The sequence below is a fragment of the Electrona antarctica genome (genome assembly GCF_951216825.1).
Source record: "Electrona antarctica genome assembly, chromosome: 6".
In the NCBI taxonomy this organism is placed as follows: domain Eukaryota; kingdom Metazoa; phylum Chordata; class Actinopteri; order Myctophiformes; family Myctophidae; genus Electrona; species Electrona antarctica.
The window spans coordinates 23,507,960-23,522,472 of NC_136811.1; the positions used below are offsets into that span (position 1 = coordinate 23,507,960).

Here is a 14,513-nt window from a genome sequence, read left to right on the forward strand (position 1 = left end):
CTAGATGCTATGCAAAGTATGCATACTTGCAATTCAAGCTTACAATTTCAAGCAGCCCTAACGCGTGCGTGCGTGCACGCACGCACGCACGCACGCACACAATCCAAAATTAATTAATGTATTATTTTATTTATTTTGACTACATGGAATAGCATGCAAGTGCATACTCTACACTTGTTGGTTGTGATAACCACAATGATACCAATGTGGGCAAATTTGAGAGGGGGAAAATAAAGTGTTGAACTGTGTTGTAATGTTTTTGTTGAGTTTGTCATTTATTCCCCCCTGTGGCTTGGATATCAATCATGTCAGTGGTTTCCCCCTGTCAAAGTCCATTTAACTCTATTCTGCTTGGTGATTGCTGGCCTCGCATACCCCACTTGGGCTAGAGTTACACACAGGAGAGAGAGAGAGGGGGGGAGAGAGGGAGATAGAGAGAAAACGATAAGGTCAGTAATTCTTTAAGTACTCTGTACTGGGGTGTCATGCTTTGAAAATAGCCGATCTATAATGTCCATAATGTTTCACGGATGCGACACATTGTGATCTTGTAAATCAGTTATTTTTAGTGTACGACACAGCATAAATTAGGCAACACTCTGTGCTGTCACATGCCAGCGAAGATAAATGGCACAGACGTTTAACATTTGAATGTAATTTCACTCATGTAGTACAGTTAAGAGAATATAAGACAGCAATTCAAATGGACAACGTAGGGTAAGCAGCCAGTAGTAAAAGTAGTGCTATTTTAAGTTAAGCCATAATTAAGCATTATTACATTTAGTGTTTACTGACTACAGTACACCGCATGATGTTGTCCCTAGATAATGTTACACAGACTGGTCCGACTCCCAGGGGAGAGGAAGTCAGGCTGCCGGAAGGCAGGGTTGGGATTTCACAGTCACTAGGGTAAAGTTACACCTCCAAGGAGCTGATGTTCGATCTGTTTACTCTCATAATATCTTGACCTTGTTCAATAAGAAAGATGGCATGTTAGGTAGGGATCAGTGTTTTGAATTTAGCTTTGCTCCTTATTTGGCTACCAGCTGGAAGTTCCTCTACAATTACATATTCAGAACCTCAACAAAGTAAACCTCAAGTCGCTCCTGGCTCTATTAGAACTAAGTAAACTTTTATACATCAGCTTTAGTTTAGTTTTGAGTTGCTTTTTTACTCTATAGTTGTAATTCCATTCACACATTGTTTGGCGAGAGTGAAGCACACTTTTAGCAGACAAACGCAAACAAAGCAGATTCTGACAATATTATATAAATATGACACGTTCTGGTATATACACACGTACGTGTTTTATTTTTGTAGCCTGTGGCGATAGTGTGTGCGTGTTACACCGATATTGGTGATTTATGTTTCACTAGAGAGCTTCCGTCATGGGTAATGTAACATAAATACAGCCATTTCACTTTCAATTACCTACTAGGGCTAGTTTTTATGCCGTGGATCTGCAGGAGCCCCGCCGTCTTTAAGAGTCTGTCTTTGTGTCTGGAGATAATCAGAAGATAATCTTGCAAACCACTGGACCAATCGGCACCACATTTCTTGTGCACACTGCCTTTAGGCCATAGAAGTAACTTCACAGATGTATTTATATATTTGATAGATGTGTTTTATTCTTTTTTAAATATATAGCTTTAATATCATAATGGAAGTCAAGGGGGCTGGATCAGTCTGGATCAGGTCATACATCACTGATCATCACTGGGCAGGTCCGGGGCAGGCTGGCGGACGGGTCAAGATTTTCAGCGCAATTATCACGCAGCGGGCGGGGCGGGTCACCCCCCTTTCCCCAAAAAAGGAGAAAAAAAGCATTCGGTACCTGCTCTCCTACTCCTCCTGCTGAAATCATCAGCTTGTTCTGTTGTTCAGCTTATGAAAGGGGGCTTTAGCCCCTGCCTTTTTGACCGTCGGAGAAAACCCTCTCCATCCTGAACTGCATGTTAAAACAATCCCCCTCTTGGAGTCTGTACCTCGCCGTCATCAGTGCATCTGCAATGCATTCAATCTTTCTTAATTGAGCGTGTGATCGTGCACAGTGCGCACACACAGAATTATAGGATCTACAAGCTCACAACGCGTCGCAGGAGACGCGTTGTGGAGTTTTTGCAGGCCGCGGGGTGGGCGGGTTGTTGATTAATATATTTTGCGGGGCAGGTTGGTGCGGGCTGGGTCCTGTGGCGGGACGGGACGGGCGGGTTATGCAAAAAAGCCGACCCGCGCAGCACTAATACAAAGTGTTACTGTACACTTTTTTTTCCACCTGCCAGCAAGGCGTTTAACTTGGATGCATGCAGAGGTTCCGCAATGTCTGTCCATGCTAAACAAAAACAGTTGCAGAATGCCTTTATAAGCATTATATAGAATCTTTTGATTATTCAGCTGGATGATCATACATCATCATCTGGACACATATTTTCATTGCCTGGTTCCATTTTTCTTGTTTGCTATAAGCTCACAACAAGTCACATCTGCTATTTTTGCTGTTCGTCATACGACTCTTAATTTGAATGCTTTTGTGACAGAAAATCTCTCTCTCTGTTGGTATTATTATAGATTATGCAGGACCGGGTACTGCAGCACACCTCCAGAAGTAACCTCATGTGGAACAGTCTACCCGGAGGCCTCTTCACCCTGCCTCAATACTCCACATATCTAGGAAACTTCCCCTTCTACTATGCCAAGCTGGGTTAGTATCTCATGTGCATAGAACATTGGCTCTCGAACTTTCAAGGACTCGGGCATAGTCCTGTACTGTCTTGTTTCACATTCTGTCCCTAACACACACACACGCACACATACACACACGCAAATTAACCACTGAAATTTATACTTCTGCATATAACACATGGTAATATTAACAGTAATATTAGACGGCTTGACAGTGAGATTTTCACTCACCAACATCAGCACAGCTGGCTTATGGCCACGTGAACGCTAGTAAATCGAACATGTGAAGTATTTTGACATTGGAATTAATTATTTAAATTAATATTTATTTATTCATAATTTGCCACAGAAAGTCACACCAATTACTTCTACCATGTTGCCATGTCGTACATGTGCCAGGGTAATTGCCTATCTATGTGGCTCGTTGTTGACATTAGGACTGGCACCCATTGCTTAACAAGCCCCAATTAAAACGGAGCAGGTGTACACAAAGTAGGCACAGCTTGAAATAAGCACAACTACACACACACACACACACACACACACACACACACACACACACACAGACACACAGATACACACAAATAGCCAGAGGGGTGCTAGAGGCGTGATTAGAATTGGTCTTCTGTTTCTGCAGTGAACCAAACGAGATTGCTGCTGTAAAATGGATTTGGTCAAAGTGTTGGAGTGCTGGCACTACTGAGATATTTGACAGTTGTGACCTTGACGTTATCATGTAATCCTCTAATCATAATGTGTACTATATATCATAATATTTTCTCATTAAAACCCTGTAACACCCGGATTAATTTCTACTTGCAAAAAAGAGATTTCAACCTTACTACTACTTTTTACTACTAAGACTTATCACAGGAAATTATGTTTTTGCAAATTGTATGCACATTTATAATAATTATTAAAATAATAATAATAAATTAATAATTTAAATTTTGGGGTATATCTTTCACAATAATGAATAAAACATGTTCTAGACATTCTAATGATCACAAAAAACATATATTACAGGCATTTGAATTACTTTTATCAGGGTTAAAGGTCAAAGGTCATAGGTTCAAAATTGTTCAAAATTCCAGAGATCCAGAGATTTTAAATTTGTGTGAATTTCAGCCTCTGTGGGGGGTATTTATATGCAAATATCATGACCAATGGTATTGCAATGGCATTGCAATGAACATCAATGATGATGTTTAGGTGAAAAAATATAAATATATATATATATATATATATATTAATATAAAATATATTAATTCATTCATGAATTAATTAAAATATGTTGTATTATTACAACGCTGGGTGTTACAGGGTTATTTAAGTAAATGTTTACTGTGTTTAAGGTATGGACTTTGGAAATCAATACAGATTAAAAATGCATTGGTTGTGTCCTGTTTGAGTTAACAATCTGGGAACCCATCGGCAATAAAAGGACAAAATCAATTCCTTTGAATTTGCCTCTGGCCAAACAGAATGTGGATAGCAGGATGTTGCCCGTTTTCTCTGCCTTAGGTCCTCCTCTTCCGGGTGGGGCCCCTATGTTTTCATTTCCACTAACAACAATGTACACACGTTCTGAATGGCCCTGCTGATTCAGTAGCGTAGCTCGGAATCTGTTCTTGAGAGATTAATAAAAAAGGGTATCTTTGAAAAACAAAAGGTCCCGCACACTGTCAGACACTTGCCAAAATGTTGCTCTTTATTGGGTCGACGTTTCGGTCGATTAGACCTTCATCAGGACAGATCATTTTGGCAAGTGTCTGACAGTGTGCGGGACCTTTTCTTTGTTTTTCAAAGATACCATTTTTAATGTATGCTCTATTGCCCTACGCACCTGTCACTAGCCTTCTGAGGTGTGCATCGGCCTTTTGCTAAAAAAAGCTTGAGAGATTAATGAGATTAAAGACGTAGAAAACTAGCCGAATTCTGACTGGAATAATGCAGGTTTAATCATTTCCCAGTGTTTTCTAATTGGCATTACACCTAGTCCAGTTAATGTGCATCAAAATATATCTAGTCACTAAAGCTGATTCAGCAGGACCAATTGTCTTTCTTTCTTTTTTTCCGTGAGAAACAAAAACGTCAGTTTGTCTGATTCTTTCTGTTGTTGATTCCTGACTGTCTTCCAGGTATCAAGCCATACCCCAAGTTCACAGCGGTCATTCATGTGGTTACACCACTGGTCTCTCAGTCCCAGCCAATTATCAAGCTGCTTGTGGCCGTGGCCAAATCCCAGTACTGCGCTCAGGTGATGCAACACACACAAACTCTGCAGAAACTGTCTGTGGGGGTAAGGGTGTGGAAGCCAGTGCCTGCTGTGTGTGATGTCATCGTTAGGTGGATCTCCACATGAGATTTTGGTGTAGTCACTCTACTCAAATGTTTCAGCACAGACACACATGCGCCCACACACACACACACACACCATATTTAACCAGAACCATAGTTTCTCTTTATATGACTTGAAGCTGTTAAGGGTGCGGCGAGTTCTAGCTGTGTAGTATTCTCTACATGGTGAGTCTGAAAATGATATAGTCACTTTAACAGGAAGAACCTTTCTGTTCACATTCCTCACAAAGAAGCAAACAATTTCAGAAACAATATCGGAATAGAAATTATCTTTTTGTAACCCATTTTTCACCCCTGTGTCAATTATCTAATGTGATCCTGGGCTCTACAAACCCTCCACCAACCTAGTCCCCATATATGGGGGACATGGGGAGAGCAACGGTCTTGAACTCATGCTTCCTTCATGCCTGAGTGTCCAAGTTGCTCCTTTTACACCTGACAGGGGGAGTTTCCCTGGTTGGACGTAGTGCGTGGAAGGAACACGTTATTCCAACCAGTTATTTTCCCCTCCATCAGGCGCCCCGGCTGGCCAGGGGGAGAACATGCAAACTCCACACAGAAAGGCCCTTTCTAAAAAATATATATATTTTCATCGTTCGTATCTAGATGTATATTGCAAAACGTGGACTGGCACTCCAAATGTAAATATTTCACAATGCATAGCTTTTACTTTGTACATCAATTAATGGACATACTCATACATAATATATTATATATTATTGACGGTATCTACTTTGTTGCATTGCGGTGTCATTCGCCAAAACTAAGAGATTTTGAAAATTCCCTGTGTGCAGGTGATAGTGCTGTGGAACTGTGACAAGCCTCTTCCTGCCAAGCACCGCTGGCCTGCCACTTCAGTCCCAGTCATTGTCATAGAGGGCGAAAATAAGGTAAAAACAACAGCTTTTGGTCCTGTTTCCCGTAGTTTTTGCCTGAAATAGCCGTTTTGCATCTGTCCTTCACACATAGTAGTTAAATTCACGAGTTTACAAAGCAATTAAGAATATATCTCTGAATAACAGCAGTTAGCAACAGTGGACCAAGTGCATAGAGAGATCTTGTAATATTTGAAATCATTTGACCTTCTGAATTTCCTTCTTAAGCTGCCAAGAGTGCATGGATGTTGATATTCTGGATTCTTAGGGATTGTTTAGCAATGACAACAAACTAGGACACCACTGCCTTCAAACTCCATTAAAGATAAACGTGGTGGACATTGCTTACAGTGTTAGTGTCAGTCACGTAGACTCCGTGGGGGCGGTGGGGTTCGAGCTCCCATGATGAATTACGGTAGACCTGAATATGTACAGTATATTCGCCTAGTCGGTTCGTCCCGTTTGTACCGCGCCAGGTCGCGCCGCGCCCGTTCGCGCAATTCTCGTCTTTGCATTGACTTTGTATGTAATCGCGCAGCTCTAACCATCTAAGTCTGAACGCACGTTAACACCTCTTTTGTCCAGGGGGAGGAGGGGCGCCCCCATGACGATTATAAAAACATTTCGTCTCTGGTTAGTGTGATTGTCACTTTAACTCTCACTGGGTGCTGTGAGCACCATTAGGATGTGAAGAAAACTCCACAAGCCTCCCTGTTTTAACATGCATGATTGTGCATGATAATGATACATTGATACTTCTAGTCGTAGGGAGAAAATCTAATTTAAAGTGTCGCAAAAGCTCAAAACCCACCCAGAATAAAACCGATTGAATGAGCACAATATTGTTAATGGGTGCATAGCACAAAGTCACTATAAAACAATTAAACAAATAAACTTGCATTTAATGGATGCAAACATCAGATGGGTGAATTGATGAGGCATGGTAATCGCTGAAGTCAACAAACGCTGGGTCCCTGTAATGACCCAGAGAGTTGCAGCACTTAATTAACATGTAGAAATAAACACATTAATGACTATAGGGATAGAAAACCCACCCAATGTTAGTTGAATAGAAGAGAAATTTAGATAAGTATGCAGTTTGTTAAAATTGGATATTGCCCTGAAAGCCCGTTTCATCTGAAGCTATTTGCATAGATAAACATTGAGAGGCGGGTTTCTTGGGGCTGATGGGAATAAACATGCCAGGGGAGTTGCACATTCACTCCACTTTTTGTTAGCTATTTTTTATTTGTTGTGACTGTCATTTGTCATATCATTATATGTTATATTGACATTTCCATACTGTAGAAATATTAAGAGTGGCCTAGACGGCTGCCGTGGATGTCTGGGTACCTAAGCTATCCAGCTTGACAGCGTGTTGCTGGTTCGAATCCCGATCCTGCCGAACTTTGCTGAGTGTCACTCCCCATCTCCTCAGCATAAAAAGCCCAAGTGTTTGTGTGTGTGTGTGTGTGTGTTGTGTGTGTGTGTGTGTGTGTGTGTGTGTGATATTGCTGCAGGTCATGAGCAGTCGGTTCCTGCCCTATGATACTATCCCCACTGATGCTGTGCTCAGTCTGGATGAAGACACAGTGCTCTCCACCACGGAGGTCAGAAAGCTACAAATGACTAAGTGTATTTATTACACAATATCTTAGTCTTTTGATCAGATAGATAAAAAGTGTTGGGAAATAAATCATTGATATTATATATTTGTCCTGTTTATTTCATTTAAAAAGAGTGGGGGTGTCTGTCTATAATTTCCCAAAGCTTCTATTTGCAAATTTGTAATGATCAATTGACTGTCTCCATCTATCTCTGTCTCTCTGCATGTCTCTCTTTCTATTCCCGGGGCCCAGGTGGACTTTGCCTTCACAGTGTGGCAGAGTTTCCCAGAAAGGATTGTTGGTTATCCAGCCCGCAGCCACTTCTGGGACGGCACCAAGCAGCGATGGGGCTACACCTCCAAATGGACCAATGACTACTCCATGGTACTAACTGGAGCCGCTTTCTACCACAGGTACTCTTCTCTTCATGTATTCTCCACTATTCTGTTCTATTCAGTGGTGGATAAAGTACTCACATTTTTTACTTAAGTAAAAGTACCAATACTGAAGTGTAATTTTGTAATAATAATCAAAATCTACAAAGTAACTAGAAACTAAAGTTTTTAAATACATGTAGTGGAGTAAAAGAAAGTACAATATTTGGATCCGAGGTGTAGTGTTGTAGAAGGTAAAGTATTGGAAATTGGTAATACTCAAATAAAGTACAAATACCTGAAAATTGTACTTAGAAGATAACGGAACCAGTGGTGTAAAATAACTGATACGCAATTATCTATCCCACAGTTTCTCAGGTGTCCAAATGGATATATAAAGATATATTTTGGGGGGCTTTTTGCCTTTATTGATAGATTTTACAGTAGGTTGACAGGAAACGGGGGGGAAGACACGCAGCAAAGGTCGTCGGGATCGGGACTCGAACCCGCGACACGGATTACCAGCCTAGGTGCCCGGACCGCTAGCCCGGGCCTTAGGTCTGTACTGTAACTCTGATAGTGTAGGTCAATTTGGTTCCATTTGAATACGTTAAATACGCATTGAGGATTTTACATTGGATTGGGATTGTATTAAATGAGGATCATAGAAATTAAACAAATTGAGAATCACTGCTCTATTCTATTATGTTTGATCCTGTTCTTTTTTGTTCTGTTCTATCCTGTTCAGTTCTGTTCTATCCTGTTCTATTTTATTCTATTCTGTTCTATCCTGTTCTAATTGATTCTATTCTGTGTAGTATGAGTTTCCAGAAGCTCATGCATAAAACGGGATATATTCTGTGTTATTCTATCCTGTTCTGTTCCCTTACTTTGACTGCCTTTCTTTTAAAAGAGCTAGAATGTCTTAGCTTCATATATTCATTCCACTTCTCCTTCTCCCACCTATAGATATTACCACTACTTGTACACCACCTACCTTCCCGCCAGTCTGAAGAGCATGGTTGATCAGATGTCCAACTGTGAAGACATCCTAATGAACTTCCTGGTGTCAGCCGTAACCAAGCTACCGCCCATTAAGGTCACGCAGAAGAAACAATACAAGGAGACCATGATGGGGCAGGTGAGATGGTTTATGTTGAACTGGTTCACTTTGTGTTCTCTAAGTCTAAGGGTGTCGTATTGGCTTCAATGGTTAGCAATACTCCTCAGGAACATTTGTGAAATCTTTGTGTTGCTAACAAGATTCCAGTTGGACTGGGATGTGCTACTGTATATCAAGCTCAAATGTAAAAATCAGAATATCCCTCTTGCATTTATAAATGTAAGAGGGATAAGTTGCCCACTTCCGTTTCTGATGTCTAATGTGTAATTAAACGAAAGACTTGGATGAAGACCTAATATAATTAATGAAAACCTAGTATAATTATTTAAAAGAAGAAAAGCAGCTGGTAAGTGTGCTCAATGGGAAATGGACTGAAGGATGCAATATATGAAGTCAATGCAACATCTACAACCAGTGTCATCTTGGCAAGTGTATTGAAGGAAATATCTTACACATATTAATGTCATAGACGTCTACATTATGTTGTTAATTTCCCACAATCATACCTCAGGGTGAGGTCATGTGACACTTGTTGTAATGGCTTGTGACGCAACCCCTCACTAGTAGGGCATGTCAGTGAGCAACCAGAAATCATCAGTGTTTGGTGAATTGAAAATGAAAGTTGTTTTCCTGCTATGTGTCTTTCAATAAATAACACATGAATGATCACACTGGATTCTTAAAGGTCAGAATAATTTTGTAGTGCATTATTCATCATGTTTGTCTCTCGCTTCCTTGCACTGTTTATCCCCCCTGTATTCTCTCGATCTCTAACTCGTCTCCTGTCCCTAGACGTCCCGAGCGTCTCGATGGGCTGACCCAGACCATTTCGCTCAGCGTCAGAACTGCATGAACAAGTTTGCCAGCTGGTTTGGCAGCATGCCCCTGGTCCACTCTCAGATGCGGCTCGACCCGGTCCTCTTCAAGGACCAAGTATCAATACTACGGAAGAAGTACAGGGACATTGAGAGGCTATAGCCCGCTGAGCCCCCCCGCTCTCTGGACACAGCAGACATAGGGTGAGGGGGGTGTGCGGACAGACACGCAGAACGCTCCTACCCGGATTCATAAATACATGGAACGAACGAGGTGGAAGGGGAGAAGACAGTTGGAGGACATCACCTCTACTGCTCTCGAATCTCCCGCTGCCTCCCTCCACTGATGTGCGCTGGTCGGGGTCAAATGTGATCTCCGCAGGCTGCTGCAAAGACATAGTTTGTATACTGTAATGCACAATGAGTGCCAGTCACAGACAGAGACCAGAAGACTATAAACCGGGTGGGGGGAGGGGGGCTCTGTTATGACTGAAGTTGTCAAGTTTTGGAGGTGGATATAGAGGCTGCAGCAGACCAGAAAAGACGGTTCTTTTCTGTACTGTACACTATGCACAGATTCATGAGAGAATTTGCTGCCAGAATATTAATGATAATCATAATGATGAGGATAACACTATTTTGGATGTGATTAGCTATTTTTTATACAGTGAATGAATGCCCAGCACTACTCTCTCTGTATTGTCTTAATATAAACCAATGGCGGAGAAGGTGATGAGAGGGACGTCAGCCCGTCAGCCACAGAACTGAGCTACGATCAATGATGATCTGAAAGGAATTTCACAGTGCCTCAAGTAATAGATAATGTTTGGATCTGGGAGTCCTGAATGTGACTCATCTTGCTGCTTCCCACAGACTTATTTTTGTTTGATCATGACTTGCCATTTTTTCTTTATAATAAGTGAATTATTTGGATATTCTAGGACATGTTCAATTCTTCATATCAATGAGTGCACCCCCACCCGATCTTTATTTACTCTCAAACAAACAAACATGAATTAACTGCCGTTCTGATCAAAATTAATATTATTTTCCCACCAGAACACACTGTAACAACTATTGCTCTTATCCACCACTTTGATGAATCCCTTCCACAAGTTTAGTCAAAACTCATTCACAAGCTTCTTTCTAGCAACTAATGTGCATCATGTCAGTAAATGTATTTATTTATTTTTGGGTTTTGTTTTAAGGATATGGGTGACCAGTTTGAGCTGTATTTGGACGTGGGGTCACATGAAGTAGGCTACCATCATGAGTTGCCTTGACTGAGGGAGATGGAGCTTGCTTGTTGAGGAGCCACTGAGCCAGTAACAATGTTCAGAAAGTTGCGTGGTCTCTATTTCCCCCCTCATACTATAGATCCCATTCTAACTAGACATTGACAACAACTTTATTATAAAGAGAACGTGAAGTCATGCCTTTGAAAGCAATCACAAGAACCACACAAGATGGCACCACCTGTCCATTGGGCCATGTTGTAAGGTGCTGCATCTTCTTGTAGCCCAAGTACTAGCCACTAGCTGTGGGCATGAAGGCTTCTAAATTTTCCCATACATGGAAAATAATATACTAGAAGAAAGAGACATTGTTGTCATAACCAGGCAGACAACCAATATATCATGTTTTATCCACTTCTAGTAAGCCTGTATAATATCTCCATGTCCAACTGTCCTTCACTTTATCTCCACCAGGAGATCATGTATTCAGCCCTGTGTCTGTCTCTGTTTAGGTCTGCAGCTAATCTCGCATACAATTAGGCCAATCAGTGTCATATTTCTTGTGCACACTAACAGCAGGCCAGGAAATTCAATTCTCTTAATATTTTTAAAGCGGTCAACAACTAAAATGTTTTCAAGGCGAGAGACCTGTATGCAGATTCAAACACTGCCTTTAACCTCACCAGGCTTTCCACCTCAAAACAATGCCTTATTTATGTACTACAGCAAACAACCTTTACAATTGTATTTGTTGCCTTAGGTTCAAGATTCATAACTTGTAATATGCTATTGGCTGTTTGTATTCTTTTTGGAAAAATATAAAAAGATACTGCTATGGAACGGCTATTTTACTTATATTGACCCTATAAACAATTTAGTATATATGTAAGGTTTTACCCAGTCAAATGGTACCTTGTTAGATAATCCCCACATGGCCTACAACAACTTCCGTGAACCGACTTCACTGTTGTAGCCTTTTAATAAATTATGTTTGTACGTAGGCTCAATAGGCTGTCTGCTGTCGTGAAGGTTTATAGTTTCAACACCAAAGTAGTAAAAGTAGTAGATATTGTGAATTAGCAAACTGGACATTTGGACTGAATGTTTCCATTATCCTCATGTTGCGTTTCTGTTTCCGCCAAAGTTTTTATAAGTGCACGTCTGTTGTACGGTACCTTCAAGTTCCACAGCCCCTCTGCCGCCCCTCCCACCCCTCACTGCATGGGAAAATTCCGGGAGGAAGAATGGGGACACGCCCCACATTGCCACAGACAAAGGGAAAGATGGAGAAAGGTAGACGTGTATGAGACAGAGGAGAGAAGGACGGTATTTTTTACTATTATTATTTACAACTGGTTATCACATGCCACATTACTCTTTCATGGCTTTAGAGCATGGCTCCTGGAAGATAATTGCACTCTACTGAGTGCACCTTACTAGTTTAAAAAAATAATGGAGTATAATATACAGCAGTTGGAAAATATGCCTAATTTTGGGAAAGTAAACTCTTTGATTTCAAGTAGGCATACAGGGCATTTTATTTATAATTACATTTATTATATTGTTTTTTTCCATAGGTTTTTAAAAATGTCCTGTGCCTCATATTCAGTATTTGGCATAGATGTATGCAAGTCATGTTCAAAAGGCAACATTTTTCATAATTTGCAACATGGTTTTAGGATCCCTGAGAAATCATATACAATGGTATGACAGCATTTCATTAGAGGTTGCAACAGATTACAGTATTCTGAATGCCTTACACCACTTCATTACCGAATCTTATTCTTCAGAGTTGTAACTTATTTCATTGGTTTTCCTCAATATTCAAGCTCCCCTCCCCCCCTCGTCTTAATATGTCATGTCATATCAGGTTTTCTGATTTTTTTTTAAGTAATAGAACTTGAACTGCAGTGTGCACCCATGTTTTAAAAATGTCCAGCATCTTCAAGTTTCAACTATAACTGCCAATGGAATATCCCTATAAAACCAGCAAGATTTGTATAAAGGCTTACCACGGCTTCCTGTCACTTCCTTTGGTACAGTTGTTCTGACGTGTGTATTTACATATAGGATAAAAGAAATTGTATTTATTTTTTCTCTGAGCATCGCTCCTGTTCCTTTTTCCTCAAGTTGTGCCAATAGATCATTTATGGTTTGCTTTCTATTTGCTTTGTTTTTCATCCCAATATGATGAATGCTATGCATTCCCATATTTTGTGTGTGTGTGTGTGTGTGTGTGTGTGTGTGTGTGTGTGTGTGTGTGTGTGTGTGTGTGTGTGTGTGTGTGTGTGTGTGTGTGTGTGTGTGTGTGTGTGTGTGTGTGTGTGTGTGTGTGTGTGTGTGTGTGTGTGTGTGTGTGTGTGTGTGTGTGTGTGTGTGTGTGTGTGTGTGTGTGTGATCATATGCATGACAAAGGAATATAGAAGGAAGCTACGTGGTAGTTTCACTGTAGTATAGTATGTGTGGCAACAGATAAACAATCCCAGTATTTACTAAGAATAGGGCTATCAAAACAACCGAGTTTGGTCACAAAAACTGAATAACGTCTTAAACTGTATACTGGTGCAATATATAAGTTTTTACTTTGCTTTTCAAAGTGTTTTTTTTATCTCCTTCCCACCTCTGTTGTTTTTTGGGTGATATACTGTTTTAATGTGCCTTTAAAAGAAAGACACTTCTGAGTTTAGTTTATTTTTTCATCAGCCTTGAGCATGAAACAAGTCCCTGTATTCTTTTTATAGTAGATTCTGTTGTCTTTTTATCATTGTCCTCTAGAAGCTAGCAGTAGCACACATTGTTTTACACTGGAATGCTAAGACTTAAACCACCACACATCAGTTACTGACATTCCAAACCTTTCTGTTGTAGGAACATTTTTGGGGATCTTGTTTGGCTGAGACAGACATACATGCATACAAATAATACATACATTACAAGCATGCATACATACATACACACTGGCTTGTATTTCTGTACGTTGTCAGGACCAGTCCAAAGGTCACCTCAGAAGTTCCAAAACATTCACTTATCTTTACAGCATAGAAATAAAAATAATACAATTACAAACTTGGTATTTATCATACAGTTGACTTAATTTCTGCCTGCTTCCTTCACTTTGCTATTTAAGTGCAGACCTAATTTTTATGGAAAGCAAGAGGGGAGGGGGGGGGGGGTAATCCCCATTTAATAAACAAACGAGTTTATAAAAAGAGAAATAAAAAAATTGTTTTAAATTAGCTGTGTTTTTGTGTTTTTGTTCTTATGGGTTGGAGTATTAAAAAAAATAGAATCTCTAGTTTAAAGTATTTTTTGTGCAACAAATGAGTAAGTTGGGTTTTGAATCAGAATACATTGAATCAGAATTGACTGCAAATAATTTAAATTATATGCAGCGGACAGTATAGCTCTCATGGTGTCATTCAGTCACGTCTTCTCTTTTAT

At 40.3% G+C, this 14,513-nt stretch overlaps 1 protein-coding gene across 1 annotated transcript in view; it reads left to right on the forward strand.

Annotated features, from left to right (window-relative positions):
- The window catches only part of LOC306924226 (exostosin-1a-like), a 65,490-nt gene extending 52,386 nt beyond the window's left edge, over positions 1-13,104 (forward strand). The window contains exons 5-11 of the mRNA XM_079502656.1: positions 2,569-2,701; positions 4,824-4,942; positions 5,838-5,933; positions 7,439-7,528; positions 7,778-7,938; positions 8,869-9,040; positions 9,815-13,104. Of these exons, the coding sequence (XP_079358782.1) occupies positions 2,569-2,701; positions 4,824-4,942; positions 5,838-5,933; positions 7,439-7,528; positions 7,778-7,938; positions 8,869-9,040; positions 9,815-10,000 (957 nt within the window). The 3' untranslated portion in view covers positions 10,001-13,104. The remainder of the gene's footprint in view (positions 1-2,568; positions 2,702-4,823; positions 4,943-5,837; positions 5,934-7,438; positions 7,529-7,777; positions 7,939-8,868; positions 9,041-9,814) is intronic.
- Positions 13,105-14,513: the final 1,409 nt, after the last annotated feature.